A 24,530-nucleotide genomic window follows, 5' to 3' on the forward strand; every position below is an offset into this window, starting at 1 on the left:
CTGACTCGCCCACTCTGGTCGGGGTGCTCGCCCCAGAAGATAGATCTTCCTGGGATGGACCCCCACACCCATCTCCAAAGTCAGGATGCGAACACTCCGGTCTCCACTCCCAGGGGAGCTGTTCAGACCAGGGCTGCCCCGATTGCCGCGGGAGGCTTCCACGGACCCGGGACCCTGCCCCTCTCTCCCACACTCCACAGTGACGGGACTGCCGCACCACTCCATCCTTTGGGGTGAAGTGTGTTGTGCTGGGAACACGGGACCACAGCCCGTCACCTGCCAACCATGGCACCTGTTGTCCATTGACCCTTAGGAACTGGTGGATGGTAACCCTTCCACGTGGATAAAAATAAGAAGGGGCGTCTGAGGCAGGAGAAGGGCCAGGTTAGAACTGGAGACTTGAGACTGGTGCCACTGGGAGAAACGGAAAAGGGGGTTCCCTCAGGGGACCAGTCAGATAAGACACAGGACATCCTTTTACCCAGCAGATCCACAATATGGGTCTCCCGTTTCCACCCCACAGAGAGCCCTGACTCAACCCCCAGCCTCCTGCCTGGCTGCCCCAGGGCACTGTGACTGGGGGTTCAGCACACTGCTCTTAAAAAATATATTTTTATTGCTTTCAGAGAGGAACAGAGAGGGAGAGAGAAACACAATATTGAGAGTCATTGATCAGCTGCCTCCTGCACGCCCCCTACTGGAGATCGAGCCCATGACCAGAATCAAACCCGGAACCCCTCAGTCTGCAAGCTGACGCTCTATCCACTGAGCCAAACCAGCCAGGGCTCAGCACACTTTTAAACATCCACATCTCCATCCAGGGGAGCCTGCGGTTTCTTACAAAAATCTCCCTGGGCAGAGCAAAATGGAGAAATGGACACCCTGCCCCTCTCCTTTAAAAAAGGTGTTACTGTGTCCTAGGAGTGCGTTGAGCTAGGTCTTACAGACGATGAGAGTCTGGAACTGGCAGGAAGAGGAAATTCGAGGACGCTGAGAGCATGGGAACAGTCGATGCCGAGGCAGAACCAGCACGGCACCTTCCCTGACCCCAAACGTGCAGGCCCCAAGCTGGTACCGGGAGCACAACGGGCATAAGACGATTCATTAAGTGCAATGTCCGCCTCTCTCCAGGAAGAGAAAAACGTGGAAGCAAAATGTATCCCTTCTCTAGGGCCTCCAGAGCCTCTTTATTTCTGAGGCCGGGGGTGTGAGGGGGCGGCTGGCGTTTTCCCCTCCACCTTCGGGGCCTAGTCAAAGGCACGGAGTCCGATCCTGGCAAACGCTGAGTAACCAGACAGCGGTTCCCCCGGCTTGTCCAGGGCCTGCTCGGCGCTGAGCGAGCCGACTGCCGGGGGATGTTTAACGGATGGATTTGGAATTTCTGTCGGCACATGTTGTGTCAGAACCGGCATCCGGGAACTTGGGGCTCCCCACCGTGACAGTCCTCATTGTCAGGCTGCGGCTGCCCTGCCGTGGCTGCGGGAGCCCAGGGCCCCTGGGCCTGTCCTGTCTGCTGGGTGGTAGGTGCGCGGCATCTAAGACGCGGTCACAACCGTAGCCGGTGAGCCTTCCTGACCATCAGCATCCAGCCGTTCGTTCCACAGCGTCTACCAGCTCCTTTGCATCTGGCTCGCTCTCCAGTGCAAACACCGAACTTGAAAAGATTAAGTCGAGAGAAACAAAAGCCCAGCGCTACATCTGTGTCCCCAGAGATGAGCTGGGAGAGGCGGGACATTCGTTTCATTTCACTTCCCCGGGCGCCGTGAGCCTGACAGGAGCAGGTTTGCCCGGCGTTGGCTCTGGCGGTCTGTCCCAGGTCACCTTTGAGAGGAGACACTCCCAGGAATACTGCCTGTGAGAGTCAAGGTCCCCCCCCCCCCATCCTGCTGAGGGGAACGCTCCTGGTTCTTGTTAAGTGTCCTTTTCTGCCGTCTGCATCCCTGACAGCTCGCAAAGGGGGGCCGTTTGGCTGCAGAAGTCTGTCGCCTGCCCTGTCTGCCAGCACACTCCCCACGCCAGGCAGCTGGGAAGGCAGGGTGGCCAGTGCTCGGGAGGTGTGACTGGGGAAGCATTGTCTGCCCCCCGGGACGCGGAGGCGGACGCGGAGGCGAGGGGGGGGACCGTCCCTCCTGCTGTCTGTCTGCCGGACCGCTCCAGAACCGCTGGGCCCACCTCCAGAACCGCTCAGGCAGGAGGAACGGCAACGCTGCCCGTGCCACTTTGATGTATGGCTCAGAACAGCAGTGCCAGCGCCTTGGCCGCCAGCCTCCTCGCATCAAGCCTGGCAGGAGGTGGGGGAGGACATGAGGCTCCCGCACACAGAGGACTCCTGGGGCGTGCGCTCACCTGGGTCTCCCGACGGCAGTCCGGGCGGAGGTCTTGGACCACAGCGGCTGCAGGGAAGTGAGGTGATGCCGGGTGCGCTGGGAGGAATGGAGCTTCGTGTCCCACCCAGTGGTGAGGCATTGGCTCTGACTGGTCCGAGGACGTGTTCCAGTTCCAAGGGATGTGACTGTCCTCGGGGTGCCCAGAAGACAGTGACGAGGACGGGGGGGCCTGGGGAGCCTTCTCGGGTGACACCTGCCTGGTGAGCCGTCTGCCTGCTCAGAGCGCGGTTAGGGGAAGCAGAGTCCCAGTTCCGTGGTCGCGTCCTTCCCAGCCTGCTGTGACATCACCCCCAGCCCCAAGGTCAGCCAGGACAGGGGGACAGCCTGTTCCTGGCCGCCTGACCTTCAGGCCCCACTCTAGGCTCCATGTGGAAGGCACCCCCCACGTGGATGCTTCTGTCACTGTTCTCCATGACTTGGCTTGGGCATCTAGGAAAGGAAAATGCAAGCTATTCCGATGATTTGCCAAACTAATTTGAAGGCGCTCATGAAGCCATTGGGGGTGAACTGCCTCCAATAATAGCAAATTAGATGCACTTAAAGAATGATTTTCCTATGTAGTATGTGCCTCCTGGTGGATTACAAAGATTTGCTTCTATGTTTCCTTCAGATTTTTATAGTTTTAACGCTTACCTTTAGGCCTTTGAAACATTTTAAGCTTATTTTTGTATGTGGTGTGAGGTAGGAGTTCGATTTCATTCTTTTGTTTGTGAAAATCCAGTTGTCCCAGCCACGTTTGTTGAAAAAAAATTTTCTTTCTTTATTGACTTATAATGGGGGCTTTATTTCTGGATTTCAGTTCTTGCCATTGATCCCTGTGTCTCTTCTTATGCTAGCTCCACACTATCTTATTACTATAGTTTTGTAGTAAGTTTTAAAATTATAAGTATGAATTCTCTAGTGCTTTTTCAAGATTATTTTGCCTGTTCTGGATCCCTAGATATTCCATGTGATTATTCAGATCAGCTTGTCAGTTTTTGCAGTAAAGCCAACTGGGATCTTGCCTAGGGCCTGAGCAAGGCAGGGGAGCTTGGGGTTTTGTGGGCACCGGGAGACCCTAAACTGTGACGAGCTCGACTGTCTTGTTTTAACCAGTTAGCTGCCACGATATTTTGAATTTAATTTAAAAAGTCCTCCGCTTGCGTCTGTAGACGCTTATGGTATACAGATGGTTAATGGACTTTGTCTTTCATTGCACATTTTCCCTGGAAAGGAAAGCACCTTTCCCTGGTTCCATTTTCTTACATCAAAAGAGCATTTGAACTCAACCAGCTAAAAGTCAGACCCCACAAAAGGAGCCTCGCCTTTGCCAGCTTCTGGGGAAACACGTGCTCTGTGATCCTCTCTTTCAGCGCGTCGCAGACCTGGAGCAGGAAAACGCTCTCTTGAAAGATGAGAAAGAACAGCTTAACCACCAAATCCTGAGCCAGTCGAAAGGTAAGCTCCAAAGAGCTCGAGTCTTCACGTTGAGCTTTCATCTCTTTCCCGCGGCGATCTCCCCAGGGGCCCAGCCAGCGTGGGTTCATCAGGGCTGCCGTGGGGAAGGGGCTTCTGTCGACGGGAGGTGCAGGAGGAGGGCCCTCCGTTTCACGTGGAGACACACGGGTAACGGACAGTGTAGTGCCTGGGGCTTGGAGTCAGGGGTCCCTCCTGCGGGCCTTGAGCAGTGCCGTCCTCGGCCTCTCCGTCTGCAGAATGGGCATCCGGGCACAGAGCTGCGGGGCTCAGGGAGGAGTAGAGACTGCGCCGGCCGCTTACGCTGGTGATGGACACGCAGCGAGCACTCAGGGGCCAGTGGCTGCTGCTGTTAAATTCCTCGTTAGCATCACCGTTCCTGCCGTGCTTCCTTCTACCGGGGGGTCATCTGTTTCCGTTTGCTGAGGAGAGGGTTGTGGGTCACATCCAGGTCACCTGTCTCAAGCACCCACCAGCCCCTCTGGTGCTGTCACCCCCACATCCTGCTTGGCCACAGAGGAGCCGTGGGGTCCCAGCCCCGGTTCTCGCCTGACTCAGTGTGGCCTCCAGCAGATCACTCTTCCCCCTGTCGCCCTCCTGCCCACCCCCCGTCCCCCAGTAATACGTTTTGGTGTGAGAAAAGCCCCCTAACCTTTGGCCTCATTGCCTTATTGCCTTGAACCTCCCTGAACTCCAGGAACTAGAAAGACCCGGAACAGGAGAGAAATCAGGAACAAAGCCCAGGTTCTTGCAGGGATGCTCCAGCAGCCGCTGGTGTGTCCAGCCAGGGAGCTGACCCGTGTGCTGCCTGGTCTGCCCCCCACGCCCCACTGGCAGGTCGGCTTTCTCCCCCCTTAAAGCGTAAGCCGCTAGAGCAAGCTTTCCCGGGCTGGGAGGCAGGTGAGGGCGCTGGGTCAGCTCGCCGTGTCTGTGCCAGGGGCTGGCGTGGGCAGCCTTTGACAAGGGGCCGACCATAAAGCATGAGTCAGAACACGCGTGGGGATGTCGGGGTGTTCTGAAGGATGCGTGTCTTGCTTCCAGATGACTTGGCGCGCGGCTCCGCCCAGGAGAACCTGCTGGTGAAGAAGGAGCTGGAGGAGGAGCGGTCCCGGTACCAGAACCTTGTGAAGGAGTACTCCCGGCTGGAGCAGAGATACGACAACCTCCGGGACGAGATGACCATTATAAAGGCGAGGAGGGCGGGCGGTCCTGCTGCCCCTCCGGCTTCCCCGCCTGGTCTCGGGCAGCTCCAGCCCCGGGCAGCGTCCGACACGCGAGGCTCGGGCATCTGTGTGGTGTCCGTGTCCCGGCCTTTCCTGGGAGGCATCACAGAGGAGAGCTGGGCCGGCTGTCACGCCCCAGGACGGGGCCTTTCCCGGCTCTGGGATCTCGCCGAGATCTCAGGAGTGTCAGTGGATGTGTTCTCTTTCGTTTCCTGTTGGGGGAGCATCCATGTTGCCTTAGTAACAGAGCGGGGAGTTCTGACCGCGGCTGCAGTTGTGTGCACACTGAGAGGTCCCGGCGTCTGGTCGTTTTCCCTAATCGTTGACGAAATGCTCTCCACGTGGCAATGTCATATTTCACGACTTGTCATGGTTTCTCACCACCTACAAACACTCCCTCCAGAAATGCACATTCAAGCAAGACTGACTAGTTCCGTGGTCGGCCAAACATGGGGTTCTTTGGCCCCTTGAGTGTGGCTCTTCCTAAGCCTTAGGAGTACCCTAATTAAGTTAATAACAATGTACCTACCTATATAGTTTAAGTTTAAAAACTTTAGCTCTCAAAAGAAATTTCAGTCGTTGTCCTGTTGATATTTGGCTCTGTTGACTAATGAGTTTGCCGACCACTGGACTAGTTAATTGCGTAGAAACCATGAAGAGAAGCTGCATAGGAATATAGAAATCTAAGATGTTGCTACCAAGACCAGTTTCCAAATCAGATGCAGGGGGTGGAGGGGCGGGGAGGCATTTTTCAATGAACAGTATAGACGGTAGCCTCTATTTCTAACAAGATGACGGTTTTCATAAGCCGGTTGGTGGAGGCAGGTTGACGTGGGGCCTGAGGGCAGGTGTGGGAGCGGGGTCCCGGGACAGGACTGTGCTCTTTCCGCAGGACGGGGGGAAGGGAGACCTCCCCGGAGAGACTGGCCTCGGTGGGGGTGTATTTCGTTAAGAGACCAGGGAACCCAGCGCTCACCAGCGAGGCAGAGTCCACCTCCAGCGCCTCCTTTCGTGGAAAGTCACAGTTCTTAGCACATGAGCTCATTTTCACATTTGTCTCCTGAAACAGCAAACCCCAGGCCACAAGCGGAACCCGTCAAACCAAAGTAGCTTAGAATCGGACTCCAACTACCCCTCCATCTCCACGTCTGAGGTGGGAGACACGGAGGACGCCCTGCAGCAGGTGGAGGTGAGCGGCAGGCCTCGCCCTGTGCCCAGGCGGGGAGCCCCACAGGGATTTCCTCTTCGGTTGGTGGTGACCAGAGTCCCAGGGGGCTCGTTCCCGACAGCAGGCCCTTGGGCTGCAGTGACGTACAGGCAATACTCTGGAGTGAGCAGGCCGTGCAAAACAGTGCATTGCTGTTGGACGCACAGCCGTTCGCCTTGCCCGCCCTCCAGGAAGGAAGGAAGGAGGTAGGGCCGGGTGCCTCTTGCAAAGCTGAGGAGTGACTGCAGAGACGTGAAGTGGCACAGAAGGAACAGCTCAGCCATTAGAATGGGTGTAATTGGTTGTTCCCACTCAGTGCATACAGTAGTCTCATAAATGCGCAAGAACGTTTTCCTCCCTGACTCAGAGGCTGGGTAACACTCGAAGGACAACACATACTAGTCATTTTGACTGTATTTTTGTCAGTAATGGCCTCTTAGAGTCGCTACATAATGTACACACCGTGGATTTATCAGTCGATGTGTAATTTTGTCAGAGGTACAAAGACACAGTTTTTCCTCTGGCCTTTGAAAAGGAGAAAACCGAGAGCGTATGAACCGTAGGGAGTAGGTGAAGGTGGGTGTGGGGGAGGGGCAGTTATAGCAGCGTGTGCGTGTGTGTGTGTGTGTGTGTGTGTGTAGCACGCCTGTGCTGGGTGTTGCTGGCAGGTGCTGGGGAAACAGCGGTGACAGAGTGCGAAGGTCCTGGGCACATGGAGCTCGTCTGATGGGGAATGGACGGGAATGAGCTGATGGAGGAAGTCTGTGATATAATTGCAGGCACAACAGTGCTGTCAGGAAAAATAAAGGTTACGAGAGTGAGTGATGGAGTAAAGAATAGGAGAGCCCGGCCAGCGTGGCTCAGTGGTTAAGTGTCGACCCATGAACCAGGAGGTCACAGTTTGATTCCTGGTCGGGGCACATGCCCAGGTTGCGGGCTCAATCACCATTGGGGGGGGGGGCAGGGGAGTGCAGGAGGCAGCCAGTCAATGATTCTCTCTCATCATTGATGTTTCTATCTCTCCCTCTCACGTCCTCTCTGAAATCAATAAAAATACTTAAAAAATGATTTAAAATAAAAAAGAATAGGAGGATAGAAAAGGAGGGCCTTGGAATAAAAGTGCAGTTTGTTGTTTGCCATCTGCACTTAGTAGGCATTTTATAAACGCTGGCTTCAGGCCTTGGTTTTGCCACTGCACTCGCAGTCAGCCTGGACTCTAGACGCACCACCCATGGGTATGTGTGTGTGTGTGTGGCCATCACATGCAGACAGGAGCACTTCCGTGTGGCTGTATGGCCAGAGCAGCAGGCACAGTCCTGGCTGTGCACTAAGCCCTCATTAAATGCTGGGCAAACCAAATTCCATTGTCACATATGTCCATACGTGTGCTTAAAAGATCCACATGGATAGGCTCATCCAGATACACCCCACATGTGACAGAGCTCAGGAGGGCAACCCCGGGTGTGGATCTAAGGGGAAATGTGGGGACTGGAGCTGTGAGAGCTGCAGGAGCAGGGGGTCCGGGGCAGGGTGCCTGCTGGCGGTTTCCAGGCGCGGTTGTGGGGGTGGCAGCCCACCTGCCGTGATTGGTAACCACGCTGGTCCCTCATCAGGAAGCAGACGTCCCGCGTTTTACCGTTCCTCTGGGATGAGACTGTTTTCCAGAAGGGAGCTCTTTTAATTTCCAAATGAAATGGCTGTGTCTTCATCTGTTTGTTCTTGGATATATGATCAGTCATCTTACGTGGCTCACACAGGAGGAATGTAAATGGCTGAGACTCAGATGTTACGCAGACAGAAATGCGCCCGGAGCACGATGTTCACATGAGAAGTGATGGCCGGTTGGGGCTGTCTTTGTACCCAAGACGTGATTTGATGTTTGGGAGGAGAGGGGGGACAGCGAGGTGGCGGGAGGCAGTGAGGTGCTGTGCGTCCCCCGGGGCACTTCTCCTAAGGCCTCCTCTTCCCTGCCCCACCCTCCTCCGAAGGAAACCGGCCTGGAGAAGGCGGCCCTGGACATGACGGTCTTCCTGAAGCTGCAGAAGCGCGTGCGGGAGCTGGAGCAGGAGCGGAGGAAGCTGCAGGCGCAGCTGGAGAGGAGAGAGCAGCAGGACGGCAGGAAAGTCCAGGTGCGGAGGTTGCGGCCGCAGAGCCCGCTCGCCCGGGGCTCAGCGGGGGTGTCGCCCTGTGGGTCTCAGAGAGGAACTTTGTCTTGTGTTGACGTCATCATTGCACGTGTGCCACCCACATCACCCTGGATGGACGGAAGTAAGGGTTACAGTGCCCCCAGGGCAAAGGGTTCCACTGGCGAGGCCAGCGAGCCGTCCGTCACCCACTTGGGAAGTGGAGCAGGGTGTGGGGTCAAAGTATAAATACGAGAAGTGAAATCAGAGCAGAGAACATCGAGTGCCCCTTCCCGGCTGCGTCCAGCCCCATTGGGCGGGCAGCCCAGCTTGCATCACCCCCCTCCTTCCCACGACCACCCTCACCACAGCCCTGTTATCTCAGTGGCTTGTGTGGAAGCCTTAGCGTCCCCAGACATGCCACTCGCTCCAAAGCAAGGCCCCGCTGGGCACCTGAATGCATATTTGAAATGTTCACTGAGTGAGAGGAGATAAAGGTGTAAGAGGAAGCCCCAGCCATGAGGAATTTGTAAGCTAGTTCGGGAGGACCGGGTAAAGCAGGGGGAATAGGAAATAGCATTGTCGTGCTGAAGTAACTATGGGTGGGTACAGATGGGAGCTGAGGGTGACATGGGGGAGAGCGGTCTGCTATTGCTGGGGAGGGATAGGGACCCTCGAAGCGATGCAAGACCGTTTCCGACACGGGTCATATCCTTAGCTGACCTCACAGTGGGTTTGTCCAGGGCCTCTGGCCTGTTCTCAGATCCGAATTACCCATTGTGGGGGTTCAACCGTTCTCCCCCCCCCCAGCCCTGCCTCCCCCTGCTTCCCCTACACAGTCTCCTTCTGCAACACCTGACTTCCCTTCCCGATCGGATGTGTCACCGATGCTAGTTTATTCCTGGGGTTTCTGAGCCATAAGTGGGGAGGGGAGGCAAATCTTGCTTGATGGATTTAAATGTCTCGGGGGGGCTGGATTCCGAATGACAAGGGAAAAGATTAGGTTTATAAATGACTCGCTCAGTTAGAAGCAAAGCTGCCCTGACAGGTGAGCACAGATCAGATATATTCAAAACTGCACGGACGGCAGCGGACGGTGCCTGGCTCACAGGTTTCCGGCCCACCCGGCTGCCCCTAGGACTCGCTCCCCGGTCCCCACCACGGAAAGGCCTCGTCATTCTGAAATCCTGGCTTTACATCTTTTGTTTGTCTGGATACCAAATGAGAAAGGGCATCTCTTTGACCCGGCAAGAGTCGGAGCTGAAGGTGTGGCCCATAGCCCTGTGGATGCACCGAGGGTCTCTCTTCAAGGGGAGCGGCCTTGTCTCCCACGGGGCTTAGTAAGAGGGGGCGGGGGGCGGGGTGATGGATCCCTCTGCAGCACCCCGAGACCAGGCTTTCTGAGGACGTGCCCTTGGACCTGCCCTGGGTCCCAAGAACCCTGAGGGTCTTTGTTCTGGAGAGAGATGGCCGGGGTCTCGGCTACAGAGCCCAGCCTTTGCAGAAGGGATGCCGGGACGTCTGAGATGTACCTCTGTGTGGGATTGACTGCGCCTGCCCTGAGGAGGGGCCGCGGTGACAGCCAGCCAGGCTGTCCCTTTCCCATCTGCCCGGCTCCCTTTCCTAGGCCTGGTAGTCACCTGGGCCACACCCACCAGCCCCGAGTTCTGGTGTCACACAGCACTGGCTGAGCTGGGGGGGGGGGGGGGCGCCTGCCACCCTGTCTGCTGTGGGGTGGATGAGGAATTGGGCTCCTCCCCAAGGGCTCAGAGATGTAACTGGGAAAACAGAATACACATGTGCACACATGCCCCCTTCACCTGAGTAGCTCGGGTTTCACCTCATTAATAATTACATCATTATGATGCGTTAATTAACCTCTTAAACAAGGACCTGAGTCTCACAGTGCTAGGTTCCCGGGGCTGCCGAAACAAAGCACCACAACAGGAACTTCCTGTCTCGAGTTCCGGAGGCCGGAGGTCAGGAATGAAGGTGTCCGCGGGGCCGTGTTCCCTGTAGGCTTCGGGGAGCCTGTTCCGCGCTCTGTCTGAGCTGTGGCAGCTCACCTCTGGCATCCTGGCATCTGTCTGTCCTCCCTTCCTTAAAGGACAGCCCTAGTGGATGAGGCCCATCCTAATGCCTGCATCTTAACTGGATAACATCTGCAAAGACCTGGTTTCCAGACTAGGTGACATTCAACAGGGGTTGGGATTTCATCCTATCTGTTGGGGGGACTGAACCCCTAACAGGGTGTTACACGTATTCAGGTGCCTGTGAGCCTCAAGGAGTAAAGTTGGGGGGCTGGGGAAGATGCTTATGGAGCGCCTCCTGGTGGCCTGAAGTGGCGAGCTGCGTGTGGCAGGTGGGGAGGGAGCACACGTGTGTGGGGGAAACAGTTTGACCACAGCTGGGCGTCTGTGCTCACCGTTCTGCCTCTGTCTGGGCAGGTGGAGCCACCAAAGAACGACATCGACCTGGACCAGGACACAGATCTAGCCTACAATACGCTGAAGGTGAGGCTCAGACTCCCGCCGGGGAGGTTCCCATAAGGCTGCTAATAAGCAGGGCCATACCCACACCATGTCCTCGAAATGAAGGGAATTTTGTTTTTACTACGAGGAGCTGTCATATATGTTAACAGGAAACTGTTCCCTCCTTCTGACCCCAAACCTGGGGTTTTCCACACCAAGCAATTGTCCACGTCTCTGTGGACGCCCAGGTGTCCTGCCACTGACCTCCTCTCTGGCCCTGACTACCTGAGTCAGCACAGACCCCAGGCTGGGGGCTCAGTCCCACAGGACTGTCCCCACTTCAGACGCCATCACATTTGCAGCTCCCAGGTTGCCCACGCTTCCGTCCATCTTGCCTACAAATCAGCGCCCCCCCCCCCCCTTCCAGGTTCGGTCGTTTGTGAGAACAGCTCACAGAAACCAGGAAAGCCCTTTGCTGGTTTCGCATAAGGATGCTGTGGCCGATGGAAGGGGGCAGAGGACGGGTATGAGGGGAGATGGGCGCCTCCGCGGCCTCTGCAGGCCCAGCCCTGCCAGCACCTCGTGTGCTCACAGCCCCAAGCTCTCCATCATTTAAGGTTTACATGGTGCTTCCATCGCATAGGCCCCATTGATCAGTTTATTGGCATTTAAGGCAATCTCCAGGCCCTCCCCCTCCCTTTCTGGAGGTCAGTGGGTGGGGCTTTCTAATCACAAGGTTGGCTCCTCTGGCAGCCAATCCGCATCCTCCAAGAGTCACCTCATTAGCATACACACTCAGGATGTGACAAAAGAATTTTAGAGGCTCTGTGCCAGGAACTGGGGCCAGAGACTCAATACGTATTCCTTTTTCTTTTTTAAAAAAATATTTTTATTGACTTCAGAGAGGCGGGGAGAGGGAGAGAGAGAGAAACATCAATGATGAGAGAGAATCACCAATTTTCAGCCTCCTGCACGCCCCCCACTGCGGACTGAGCCGGCAACCCAGACACGTGCCCTTAACCAGAATCGAACCCGGGACCCTTGGGTCCACAGGCCGACACTCTATCCACTGAGCCAAACCAGCTAGGGCATTAACACGCGTTTCTTATGTCACATGTCTTACCTGCCGGATTCGGTTTCAGTTCTAATAAAATGTGGCCAGTGGGATAAAACCACTTTGAACAAACCATCAGGATTTTCAGGGAGAGATGTGAGGCAGGGATCCCGCTGTGTCCAGTGCTGGCCCGGGAGAGGTGGGGAGGTAGAGGGAGGGAGGCCAGAGGCCCAGGGCACAGGGGCCTGCGTTCCTGCTGTGATGGGGGAGTGGGCCCCCTGCAGGGGGGCGTGTGCAGAAAGGGGCATCAGAGCTGCCCCACCCCCGTTCCCATTCCCCGAGCCTCGTCATTGGGAACGTCTCCCATCTCCCAGGGTCGGTTAGTGTGATGGGACCACACATAACTCTGGGAACCATTGCGTTGCCCAGAACAGCCCCGGGTCACGCCCTGATCCCGACCGACCGAGTTGCTCTCGGTTCCTCGGGAGGATGGGCAGGTTGGGTGAGGGAGGCGGAGGGGGACCCGCGTGGGGAGAGCGCTGTGGGCTCAGGAGTGACGGAGCCTGTCGCTCGGCCGTCTTCCAGAGGCAGGAGCTGGAGTCAGAAAACAAGAAGCTGAAGAATGACCTGAACGAGCTGAGGAAGGCCGTGGCCGACCAGGCCACCCAGAACAACGCCGCCCCCGGCTCCCCCGACGGCTACGGCCTCCTGCTGAACCAGCTCCGACTGGCCAACGAGGAACTCGAGGTCCGCAAGGAGGAGGTGCTCATCCTGAGGACCCAGATCGTCAGTGCCGACCAGCGCCGCCTGGCGGGCAAGAGCGCGGTAACAGCAGGGCGGCCTCGGTGGGTGGGTGTGTTGGGACAAGTTTCTAGAATCCTCAAAACATTTCTCAATACGAGCATGTCCAGAAGGAACTAGGGTCCCAGCAGATCGTCTCCCCCCCTCCCCCCCTCGCCTGGTGTTTCACCTCGTGCTTTGCCCCTTGCTCTTTACTTAAATTTTGAGGTGAAAGTCTTTGCTCTTTCTTGGTCCTCTCAGGGTGACAAGTCCAACTCAGCATTTGTTCCCCATGTTTCAGCGTCTGGGACAGAGTGTGGAGCGGAGGGAAGGGCAGAGGCCACCGGGTCAGGCTGGTGGCTTCGGAGCCGGGAGGATGGGGTGGGGTAGGGTGGCAGGAATGGGTGTGTAGCAGTTGTTCTCAACCTTGGCTGCACATTAGAATCACCTGGGAATCTTTTTAAAATCCTGAGTTCTGGGCCTCATCCTCCGGAAATTCTGTTTCTTTGTTATGGGGGTGGGGCCACAACATTAGTAACAAAGAAACAGAATTTCCAGAGGATGAGGCCCAGAAATCAGGATTTTAAAAAGATTCCCAGGTGATTCTAATGTGCAGCCAAGGTTGAGAACCACTGGTGTGGAGGATTCCAAGCAGACAGATCTGGGTCTCGTCCTCTGGGCCTGGAGTGCTTTCTCCTCCAGGGACACTGTCCTCGCATCGTACCCCACACCCCCACCCCGTGCCTTCCCCAGCCAGGCCTCGCCATTCTTCCAACGGGACCTAAAGTCACGTCCCTGCCCGGCTAACTGCTGGGACCTGAGGTGGTCCTGGGCTCGCGCCACTCCCCAAAGATTCGCTTTATCCTCTGGGTAGAAAGTCATTCCTTTTTTTTTTTTTTCCTATTACAGTTGACATTCAGTGTTATTTTGCATTAGTTTCGGGTGTGCAGCATGGTGGTTAGAAAATTATATAACTTATGAAGTGATCCCGATAATTCTAGGACTCACCTGGCACCATAGGCATCACGTTATCGTTGACTGTGTTCCCTGGGTGGCACTTCACATCCCCGCGACGGTTCTCTCACCGCCAACTTGTATTTCTTCGTCCCACACCTTTTCCACCCAGCCCCCCACCACGCTCCTAGCTGGCCACCCTCACTTTGCTCTCTGCATCTCTGAGTCTGTTTCTGTTTAGTTTATTTCAACAGAGACGTCATTCTTTTCCCTTCAGGAGGGAGAGAAGAAAGGCAGGTGACCCTTACAGTGCTAACGCTAGTCAAGATTTAGTCATTTTACATGATCGTGGGCGACGACACGAAATGAGACGAAGAGAAAAAGGAGCACAGGGGATGTTTCCTTTGCTCGTTAGATTCCACAAATACGTGAAATTATATGGAATTTCTCTTTCTCTGTCTGACTCGTTTCACTCAGCACAGCACCCTCTTGGTCCATCCACGTTGTCACAAATTGTCAGGCTTCATTCTTGTTCGTGGCCAGCATGCCACCGCATACAGACACCACATGTCCTTTGTCCACTCGTCCACTGGCGGGCACGTGTCCGCCTCCAGGTCGTGGCTGTGGTCAGTGACGCTGCAGGGAACAGAGGCTGCGTGTCTTCTTGGATTCGTGTTTTGAATTTCTCCGGGGATATGAAGTCATTTCGTGACAGCTATTTGTATAACCGGAGTTATTTCTTTATTTCCCCCGGGACCTGTAGGAGCCGAACATTAATGCCAGGACCAGTTGGCCCAACAGTGAAAAGCACGTGGATCAGGAAGATGCCATCGAGGCCTATCACGGGGTCTGCCAGACGAACAGGTAGGTCCCGCCTCGCGGTCTGTACCTGGAGCCGTCACTGGCAAAGGGGTCCTGCCCAACCTCATCTCCTCGTGCACTGACTGTGCGCTCCTCATGCACTGACTGCACGCTCCTGACTGTGCTCTCCTCAGGGTGTCTCCTCTGTTCTGGGAGATGAGTGAGGAGGAGCAGGCAGTGAGCCATCACCCTAGGAAGCCTGCTGCTGCTTCGGCGGGACTCCAGTGGCACCTGGAGCGGCAGGAGCCAGGTCCCTGCAAGCACTGGGGAAGGGAGCTTCCCTGGGGGCTGAGGAGAGGGAAAGAGCGGCTTTTCTCACTGAGAGGGAAGTTGCACATGTGGTCCACTAAGCAGGAGGTGGGGCCTGCCCAGCTCTTGGCTGCAATACCACCCCTAGAACCCACGCCAGGCACTCCAGAGGTTGGGCCGGAGAACTTGGCCGCTACCATGTCGGCTAGAATGAGACTGCCCTGGGTTTTAGTTACCAACCACCTCCGGGCCCTCCTCAAGGATGAGCTACCAGGCAGGAGTGACTGCCTGCAGGAGCAGCAGGGCCCGGGCTGTGGCGGACGCTGGGGAATGTGCACTCCCCCGCCCAGCCGCTTACTGCGCAGTAACTGCTTCCTGGCCGCTCAGTGCCTCCTTGTCCTCCCCTGCGAGTTGGGGGCAATCAGAGCCGCATGCTTCCGATGGTGATTGAGATTCCGCGAGTTAGAAGCACTCGCTGCACGTGGTGAGCGTGTGGTCGTCCCCGTTATCACCACCTGTGCCTCTGTGCCTCTGTGGGCACTGGCGGCTGGCCTTTGCCCGGGCTGCCTGTCTCTCCCAACCTCAATGTACAGAATGCGGAGCAACCCCTAAGCATTTGTTCGGGATTGCTGAGAACAGCACGCACTTCCAGGAAATGCCAGCAGGTGGCGCTCGAGAGCAACGTGCAGCCTGCAGGCATGGCCCAGGATCGCTGACTCTGTGGCCTGATTTCCACAGCTTTTCATCTCACCCCTTTCTGCAGAGGGGAAACTGAGGCCCGGGGGGGTTGAGCGTCCTGTAGCCGCGTTAAGGTAGCATCCAGGAGGCCTGGCTTCCAGGCTGGCCTGCCTCCAGCCCACTGTGTAGGTAACTGGAAGGACCCCAGGAGGAAACTAAATTCATTTCAATAGAGATGTAATTCTTTTCCCTTCAGGAGGGAGAGAAGAAAAGGCAGGTGAACCTCACAGTGCTAAAGCTAGTCAAGATTTAGTCATTTTACATGATCTTGGGCGACGACACGAAATGAGACGAAGAGAAAAAAGAGCACAGGGGGTGCTTAAAATGTAAGGGAGAGCGAAGCGGGCATGGCTGGCCCTGACTAGCAAGTGTAAGCATCTTTCTGATCGTGGGAACCATCACCGTTTTCAGCTCCCTTTTTCTTCACCCAGTGGCTGTCAAAATAGGTTTCTAGGAGCTGCTTAATGCCCTGGACTTGCCTTCCCTTGCAGCAGTAATGATGGTGATAACATAAAAATAACTTTTCTGATATCTTAAAATCACCGCATTCGCAGCAAGCCCAGGGAGCGATAGGGAACCAAGAGCCAGCCTGAGAAACTGACAAGCACAGAAAGGGGCCGCTGGCCCTGGGGTGACCCCAAGGGTTTGCTTGTCTTCAGTTTGGGGGATCCCAGCAGGATCCCAGCAGGGAGTAGGCCTGCCAGGCTGGACAGGAGGACTCGGACTGACCCCTGGAGTCCAGCTGGCGAGGACATCTCGTCACCATGGGGGCTGCCCTGAGCACAGAGTCACTTTTCCTCTCCTACTGTTTTCCTGTAATGGAGGGTGTTCTGGTTTAAACCTAAATTGTATCGTGTGGGGGTGATGGGGAAGAGGGGTTGGGAAGAGCTTAAACATACAGTGGGTTCTGATTATATTTCTAGAGGGATACGAAACGACCCATACCCAACCTCAGCCTCTCTAAAGGGCCCATGGTCCCCAAGTTCAAAACCGTTTTCACTTGGTAACTTTCACAGTGTGTCTGTGGTCTCGTTGGGAATGGGCTTAGCACAGGGGCGTATGGCCATGAGTATTTGTTGATTGATTGACATCACTTAACATTTAGCAGATTCCTAGGAGCTGAGTTGTCTGGGGTCTTCCTTCTCCTGCCACCAGGTGGCGCTCCCTCCTCAGCCTTTGCCCCTAATGGTGTGTGGGAGGAGGAGGGAGAGGGCGACGCTCTGTGGAGGATTTGGTTCTCTCTCATCTGGGAACAAAGGGTGGACGCCAGTCGGTCCACTGGTTTTTCATTTCCCCGGGCGCCTGACTTCCCGAGCACCGCGGGGTGACGGGGCTGCACCGGGGCTGCAGGGTTCTCTACTCATCTCTGTGCACAACACCTGGCACGTTACAGGAGGAGGAACTCTGTGTCTCCCGCTGAGGCTGGTGGCGGGGAGATTAGTGCCGGCTTCTCCCTGGGTAGCCCGGCCACACACCTGCCCCTCCCTGGAGAGCGTTAGGGCTGGAGCGTCTGCTGTCCTGGGAACGTCGGGGTTGCGAGGACGCTGTAAGAGAGGCGGCAGGGAAGGTGCTTTAGACCAGGGACCGGACACCACCTGGTCTAGCTCAGCATCAGGCAAGTCATCTGCATCCTGCTGTGCCCACGTGTGTGCTAGAGGGCTGGCGTGTGGGAGTGAGGGCGCCCTGGGTCCCTTCAGCCCCGCCAGAGAGTGCGGTGGGTCACAGCCCGGGCTACTCAGAGGCCCTGCCTCCTGAAGTGGAAGCGGCAGTACCTGCGCAGGGAGCGGTGCTGAGCTGTCAGCTCCTCTTCCATGGCCCCGGTCACTGCTGGGTTTTGCAGGGATCAAGGGGACACACAGGCAGCTGGCACAGGAGGGGCCAGCAGAAAGCCTCAAGCAAAGGCAGTGTCTGGGGGCCAGTGAGGGCTCTGGACATCTGTGGGCAGGAGCCCTGGGTAGGAGGGGAGCCCAGGATAAGCCTGTTGGCAGCCCTCCCCCACGGCCTGACCAGAGAGAGAACAAGCCTGACAGTGAGCAGCAGGACCGGGACAGAGGCCTCAAGTAGCCCTAGAGCTGTGCTCGCCGCACCTCCCTCCTCCTGCCAGGCAGGCTCCTCCGAGGGCCCGGTGCTGACGTGAGCAGCCTGGGAGCCCTGGAGGGTGGGCCCTTCCTCGGGCGGCTGAGCCCTGGGAGAGGGAATGGTAGCTACATCCCCTGGATGGCGCACACAGCCTGACGGGCCGCACAGAGGCTGACCACGGCCAAGACCCTCCTGGGGACGGCTGCTTTTCCCCGGGAGCTAGGAAGGGCGGGCTGGTCCTTATACAGGCAGCGTGGCTGCAGCTCCTGCCAGGAAAGTTGGGCTCCAACCAGCAGGAGGTTCCCCCGGAGCAGAGGCCCTAGGAACAGGGGACAAAGGGGCAGAATCCTGAGGGGTTTGCCCGCAACCCCCACCCCTCCCGCTGGCCTCTGAGCCACCCAGCCCGCTGGCCTCTGGCCGTCTCCCGCGTGCCAGGCTGTCCGCGGTGGAGAGGGACATGGCAGAGGTGCATGTGACATGTGCCTGACCTCCAGGCGCTGCCTGCTGGCATCTGGAGAGGGCACAAGAATTTGCAAGTGGAGTAAACAGGACTAACAACCCCCAGTCCCATGGTCCAGGGGGGAAGATCAGTTCTCATCACAAGTCTTCATTAGCTGCTGCTTTTTGCAAGACTGCAGCGAGGGCTGGGGTTGAGATGCGTTCATTGTTTTGCCCGTAGGTAGTGAGAGGGAATGCCATTGGAAAGCAGGCGAGCATGCAGTCTGCTTGCTTTCCCTGGCCCGCCGCGTGCCCGCAGGTCCCAGGGCGCTGGGGCCTCCCCTCCCTGTTTGCATCCCCGGGTCCTCCCTTTCTGCTCCTGAAGACTCCCCCTGAAAGGGCAAAGGACGCTGAGTGAGAACGTGTAAGGCCCGCCCAGCCCGAGCCCCTGCTGGTCACAGAACTACCCGCACCGGTGCCCCGCTGCTCGCTCCTCGGCCACGGGTTTTCCCTTCTGTGTGGATAGCGAGTCCCACAGGAGACTTGGGGGAGAGGTGGCCCTTTGCGGGCGCCCACGCGCTGCAGACAGCAGGGGAAGGACCGGGGCCCCAACTTGGTGAGCCTTCCCCCTTCTGGTTCCCAGCCCTCGGCCGGACTCGCCTCGCTTTGCTGGGCTCTCTGCCTGTTTCTTTCCTCTGCACTGGACGCCCTGTGTCTCTGTGTCCTTTATTTCTAGCAAGACTGAGGACTGGGGCTATTTGAATGAAGACGGAGAACTCGGCTTGGCCTACCAAGGCCTAAAGCAAGTTGCCAGGTGGAATCCATGCCTTTCTCCTGTGTCTGTTCGTCTGTCCTGCCTGCTGTGTCTGAGCTTGTGTGCCAGCTGGACTGGGTGCAGGGGGAGGGGCCCGGTTCACGGGGTGGGAGCGGCCCCTGTCCAGGCTGTCCAGGCTGCCTGGATGAGGTGGGGAAGCTGCCTGTTAGCACCTGATGGCTCAAACCCTCCCCCCCACCCCGCTCCCCACCCCCCCCCCCGCTCCCCTCCCCCACCCCCGGTCCGACGCACGGCTCTGGGTCTGAAGGAGCAGCCTGGGGAACGTCACAGACACACGGCTACCTTTAGAACAGTGGTTCTCAACCTTCTGGCCCTTTAAATACAGTTCCTCAGGTTGTGACCCAACCATAAAATTATTTTCGTTGCTACTTCGTAACTGTAATGTTGCTACTGTGATGAATCGTCATGTAAATATCTGATATGCAGGATGGTCTTAGGCGACCCCTGTGAAAGGGTCGTTCGACTGCCAAAGGGGTCGCGACCCACAGGTTGAGAACCGCTGCTTTAGAACAAGGCAGAGAAGGGAATTTAATTCGTGGCACAGGACCTGACCGCAGGACCGCTGCGAGCACCGGCCGGAATGAGCTGTTGGCTGTGCTCCGGGCACAGGGCTCCCGGGAGCCTGCGTCCCTCCACACGCCTGCTGGCCGCTGCGCCCATGACTGCCCGGAGCTGGCAACAGCTGGCAAGCCTGGGCCACGCATGCTGCATGTGTCACGCCTGACCCTCACCGCACGTGTGTGGGGGGAGGACACCGAAGGCTGCAGTGTTTAGGGAGCTTGCAGCTTAAGCAGAAGGCCCAGAATTTGACCCTGGTTTTACTTGATCCCGAAGTCTGAATCCATAACCACGGCCTGCAGCGTGGTGAGCAGGTTAGCGAGGGGGTCAGACATGGACGGTGACAGCACGCGGGCCACGTCACACGCTTGCTGCCAGCACGCGGCTCGTGGGGCCCAGGCAGAGCTCTGCACCGGAGTCTCACGGGTGGGCGGGGCCTGCAGGCTCCTTCCCCGCAGAGGAAGCGGAGGCTCCGTGAGGTGGGCGCTCAGAACGGGAGCTGGGAGCCGGGCGCATGCACCTTCCTCAGAGGTCTGCCTGGAGGACACGGTGGAGGCCCCAGTAGAGCAGGGGTGGGAACGCCCGGCCCACGGGCCATATAAGGCCCATGAAATCATTTGGCCATGGCAGTAGGGGTGAGGTAATTCAAGGTTTGACCAGATGTGGCAGGCTGCTTTTTAAGCTCATAATTCTGTATGCCCGCGAATGATGCTATAAATACCCAATGGCCCTGGGCGGACAGAGGGCCAGGAGGAACTCCCTGGTTTCACAAGGAAGTCGTTCCCCCCCCCCCCCCCCCAATAAAACAAACCTCTTGATGGGTCAGGGATCTGACCATTATAATAGAAACAGCAGCTAATACAGGGGTGGGCAAACCAGGGTTACAGTGTTTGTATAGAAGGTAATACAGTAATTAATGAATAATAGCAGAGAATAAACTCTGCACTTACGACATGCCTGCCATGCGCAGGACGCTCGTCCTGTGTCACCCCACGACTTGTGAGGACCCAGCGAAGCCGGCTCTATTCTACCCGCGAGGAAATGGAGCCAGAGGCTGCCTTGCTCACAGGTGGTGGGTCACGTCCGAACCCAGAGTCAGGAGACACACTCTCCCAAGAGCCAGCGACCTGGGCGCTCTTCTCCCGAGAAGAGAGGCTGGTGTTGCTCTCAGGCAGGCGTGGGGAGCCTTTCCCTGCCCTGGGCCAGCTGTGCCCGGCTCTGGACACAGTCTTTATCTGCATCCCAGGAAGACGGGGTGAGCCTTCCATGGGGGGATCGTGGCAGGAAGCTTTCACCCAGAGCCTCCTACCTCCCTTCACGTGGCGTTGACGGGGCCGGGAAGCGTGTGCAGGCGGTCCGTCCAGGCACAGAGCACCGTCGCCGTGCTGGTGTTTAACTCCCTGCATGGGGGCTGCTTGGGGACCTTCACTAAGCGCCTCCTCGGTTGCGATGGAAGAAGGTGCTCTCCCACCTTTGCCCCTGGCCCTGGGCCTTTTGGACTCAGAGACACACCTCCCCCAGGTCATCTGCAGAGGCTCTGTTTCTGTTTGACTTGGGGGTGTTTATGTGCGGCTGGAGGTAAAGTGGGCGTAGCAGTGGTGAAGATAAAAAGGAAAGGGGCTAAGGATCTGCCTTCCTGCAGCCAGCAGGGAATCTGCTATAGGGAGAAAGTGCAAATGGTTCGTTCGCTCTGCCAGAGTCATCTAAGGGAGAGTCTCTTGAGCTTTGGGGCAAATGTGGGTGCTTTTGTTTGGAAGATGCTGTACAAAATGCGTTTCTGCTGGTGACATTTTGACGTGGAGACAATCTCTCATCCCCAAGCCAACCAGACTGTGCTCAAGTGACAAACAAGGGCACGGGCTGCATGGCTCAGCTGGTTGGGCATCCATCATCCTGTGCACCGAAGGGTTGTGGGTTCGAGTCCTCCGAGAGGAAGGGCTGGCCTGCTGGCCCCGTGAGCTGCATAGACCTTCCCCTGAGCGTCCGCCCGCTGGGCTCGTGCACTTGCTGCTCGTGCTTGGCTGCTCCCCTTGCATGTCCGCCCGGGGCCCTCACTTGGGGTCACTGACCCAGCCCCACGTCATCTGCACGCCTCTCCCGGGTGCAGGTTGCTGGAGGCCCAGCTGCAGGCCCAGAGCCGTGCCCATGAGGAGGAGGTGGAGTGCCTCAAGACCCAGGTGGAGGCCCTGAAGGAGGAGATGGACAGGCAGCAGCAGACCTTCTCCCAGACACTGCTGCTGTCCCCGGAGGCCCAGGTGGAATTTGGCGTCCAGCAGGAGATGTCCCGGCTGACCAACGAGAACCTGGTGAGTAGCCGTGCCCAGCAGATCCCAGCTCTGGGCGGTCATGTTCTAGGACAGTGGTCGGCAAACTGCGGCTCAGCAAACTGCGGCTCGCGAGCCACATGCGGCTCTTTGGCCCCTTGAGTGTGGCTCTTCCACAAAATACCGACTTCGGCGCATGGGCCACGAAGTTTCGATCGCACTGTACATGTGCGCCCGCACGTGGTATTTTGTGGAAGAGCCACACTCAAGGGGCCAAAGAGCCGCATGTGGCTCGTGAGCTGCGGTTTGCCGACCAGTGGGATCAGGGATGGTTTAGGAGACAGTGGGATCAGGGATGGCCTTCAGCTAAACGGACACGGTGCATGTCCTTGGCCCAGTAGCAGGAACAGAGGATCTAGAAGCCTCCAGCCGGCAAGGGTTGTGGGGATATCTCGGTCATCTACTACCGTGTCACCAACCGCCCAAAGCGTGGCAGTTAGGGCAGCACGTGTGTGCGGTCAGGACTTCTGGCTGGGCGCAGGGGCACGGCTTGTCTCGGCTGCCCTGGCGGTGGCTGGGCCGGAGGACCTGAGGCAGCCCATCCTGGGCCTGGGTGCGGTGCCGGCTGGTCCCCTCTGTGGGGTCTCTCTCCACTCTCTCTCACTTCTGGTCTGCCCTGGGCTGCTTTGCGTGGCAGCTGACTTCCAGGAGGATGAACACAGCAGCAGGGGGCCTCTTAGGACCCAGTCCCCGAGATGCCCCCCCTCCCCCGTCGCTTCTGCCACTTTCACTGATCAAAATAAGCTATGCCGGATAGAGGGGGGGTGGGGGGGTGAGTATATGTGTGTGTGGGTATGGGTGTGTGTGTGTGAGAGTGAGTGTGTGTATGGGGGCGAGTGTGAGTATATGTGTACGGGGGGTATGGGTGTGTAAGTATATGGGGGTGTGGGTGTGGGTATAGGGTGGGGGAGTATAGGGGTATGGGTGTGAGTGTGGGGGGAGGGGGAGTGTAAATATATGTGTATGGGGGTATGGGTATGTGAGTATATGGGGTGTGGGTATGGGGGAGTATGGGGGTGTGGGTGTGAGTGTGGGGGGAGGGGGAGTGTGAATATATGTGTATGGGGGTATGGGTGTGTGAGTATATGGGGTGGGGGTATGGGGGAATATGGGGGTGTGGGTGTGAGTGTGGTGGGGGAGTGTGAGTATATGTGTATGGGTGTGTGAGTATATATGTGTGTGAGTATGTGGGGGGGGGGGCAGACCCCTCTTGCTAGCAGGAGTCGTGGGAGGAACTGCTGGTGGCCCTTCTTGCTGACAGTCACCAAAGGAGCCTGGCAGCTGCCAGAGAAAGGAAAGGCAGTCTGTCCTCAGAGAGCTTGCAGGTTACTCGGGGAAATAAGACACATAAAAAAGGGAGATATCATGTTTCTGAAAACATGATTCTACACGGGATCATTAACAGAAAAGGACCAACCTGTAGAGGAGGCTGGAGCTGAGGCAGGAGGCACGGAGGGGTGTCAGCCATGTAGCTGGTGGAGAAGAGGAGGGATGCTGTGGACACAGGCTCGGCAGGCGAGAGGGGTGGGGAGGTGAGGGGTGGCACAGGACGGCCAGCAGCCTATGGGGCAGCAGCAGGAAGTGCCCAAACCGGCCCTGCAGGCTCACCTCCAGCAGAGCTGCCAGTCGGCCCATGCCCTTTCCCCTGTACAGCCAGGTGGCCTATGGTGGGTGGCCAGTGGCCAGATCACTGAGTCCGAGGGGTGCAGTGGGCCTGGACCACAGGTCCCTGAATAGGATCATATACAAATGAACTGCCTTCCCCCTCCCCCCATTAGTCTCCCTCTCCCATCTGCGTGTCACTACCTGCCTCACACAGGTGTGTACATAGGTAGCTGTATGGGAAGGAATATACGTACTAGGTTGTCGGACTGGCTTGTCCAGGTGGAGGAGGCAGTGTGGGCAGTGCCTTGGCCGGCCCATCCCCTGGCGCCATACGGACAAGCGGTGTGGAGGCCTGTGCCCCATGGAGGAACCGTGCTGCTCAGGAGGCAGCACTGGGGGCCCCTCTCGGCCCCGCCCTGGGCCCTGGGGCCGGAGCAGGAGGAGCCTGAGAGGCCGCGCCCTTAAGCCGAGCACCGAGCTCCAGGGCAGGGTTCCCGGCTGAGCAAACATAGTGCTTCCCTGGTGCCAGCAGCGAAGCGCAGTGGAGGGCGCGGCTGTGCCTGGGACCACACCCGGGTCCTGCGGAGCCACCACAGGGACACACTCACAGGCCTCGGGAGGGAGGAGGTGGTGTCTCTTCTGGTGGCAGCTGGCAAAGCTGAGAGGGGTCCAGGCGTGCTCACGTTTCCAAGATGCCTGGGGCTCACCCTCGCTCTTCCCTGAGCCTCATCCTGGCCCTGAGGACTGTGGGCCTCAGTAGCTCCCCACGTTTACCACCCACTGGGCCAGCACTTGTTCCCTTCCATTTACCCCAAATGTGCTGTGGACAAGCTTTTTAAGATTTTTATGAAGATAAATAGTTGACGTCCTCGAGGTCTGTGGCTCGTCAGGCCGTGCACTGCGGTTGAACATCGGCCTCAAAAACGCGCCACCAGCTGTGGCTGGGGCTCCGGGGGGCATGTTTGCTTTGGTCTCCCATGCACTCCTGGGCACAGAGGCGTGGTGGTGATGGGGCTCCCTGCCTCCCCGGCCAGAGGACTTCGCCCCGTACAATAGGGGTGACGCTAATGCTGCTCCCTGCCCCAGTGGGCTGCTGCTGCCAGGGCCATGGCTGCTAGGGACTGGTAGCCACAGGGGGCAGGGGCCGGTGTCCCGTTCACCCTGGGCCCCAGGTAATTCACCAGCCTGG

At 57.5% G+C, this 24,530-nt stretch overlaps 1 protein-coding gene across 1 annotated transcript in view; it reads left to right on the forward strand.

Moving 5' to 3' along the window:
* The window catches only part of MYO5B (myosin VB), a 197,725-nt gene that overhangs the window by 158,658 nt on the left and 14,537 nt on the right, over positions 1–24,530 (forward strand). Inside the window, exons 23-30 of the mRNA XM_036323412.1 lie at positions 3,740–3,824; positions 4,884–5,032; positions 6,135–6,254; positions 8,261–8,401; positions 10,843–10,908; positions 12,506–12,745; positions 14,418–14,518; positions 21,520–21,718. Of these exons, the coding sequence (XP_036179305.1) occupies positions 3,740–3,824; positions 4,884–5,032; positions 6,135–6,254; positions 8,261–8,401; positions 10,843–10,908; positions 12,506–12,745; positions 14,418–14,518; positions 21,520–21,718 (1,101 nt within the window). The remainder of the gene's footprint in view (positions 1–3,739; positions 3,825–4,883; positions 5,033–6,134; positions 6,255–8,260; positions 8,402–10,842; positions 10,909–12,505; positions 12,746–14,417; positions 14,519–21,519; positions 21,719–24,530) is intronic.

The sequence above is a fragment of the Myotis myotis genome, unplaced genomic scaffold (assembly GCF_014108235.1).
Source record: "Myotis myotis isolate mMyoMyo1 unplaced genomic scaffold, mMyoMyo1.p scaffold_m19_p_9, whole genome shotgun sequence".
Taxonomy (NCBI): domain Eukaryota; kingdom Metazoa; phylum Chordata; class Mammalia; order Chiroptera; family Vespertilionidae; genus Myotis; species Myotis myotis.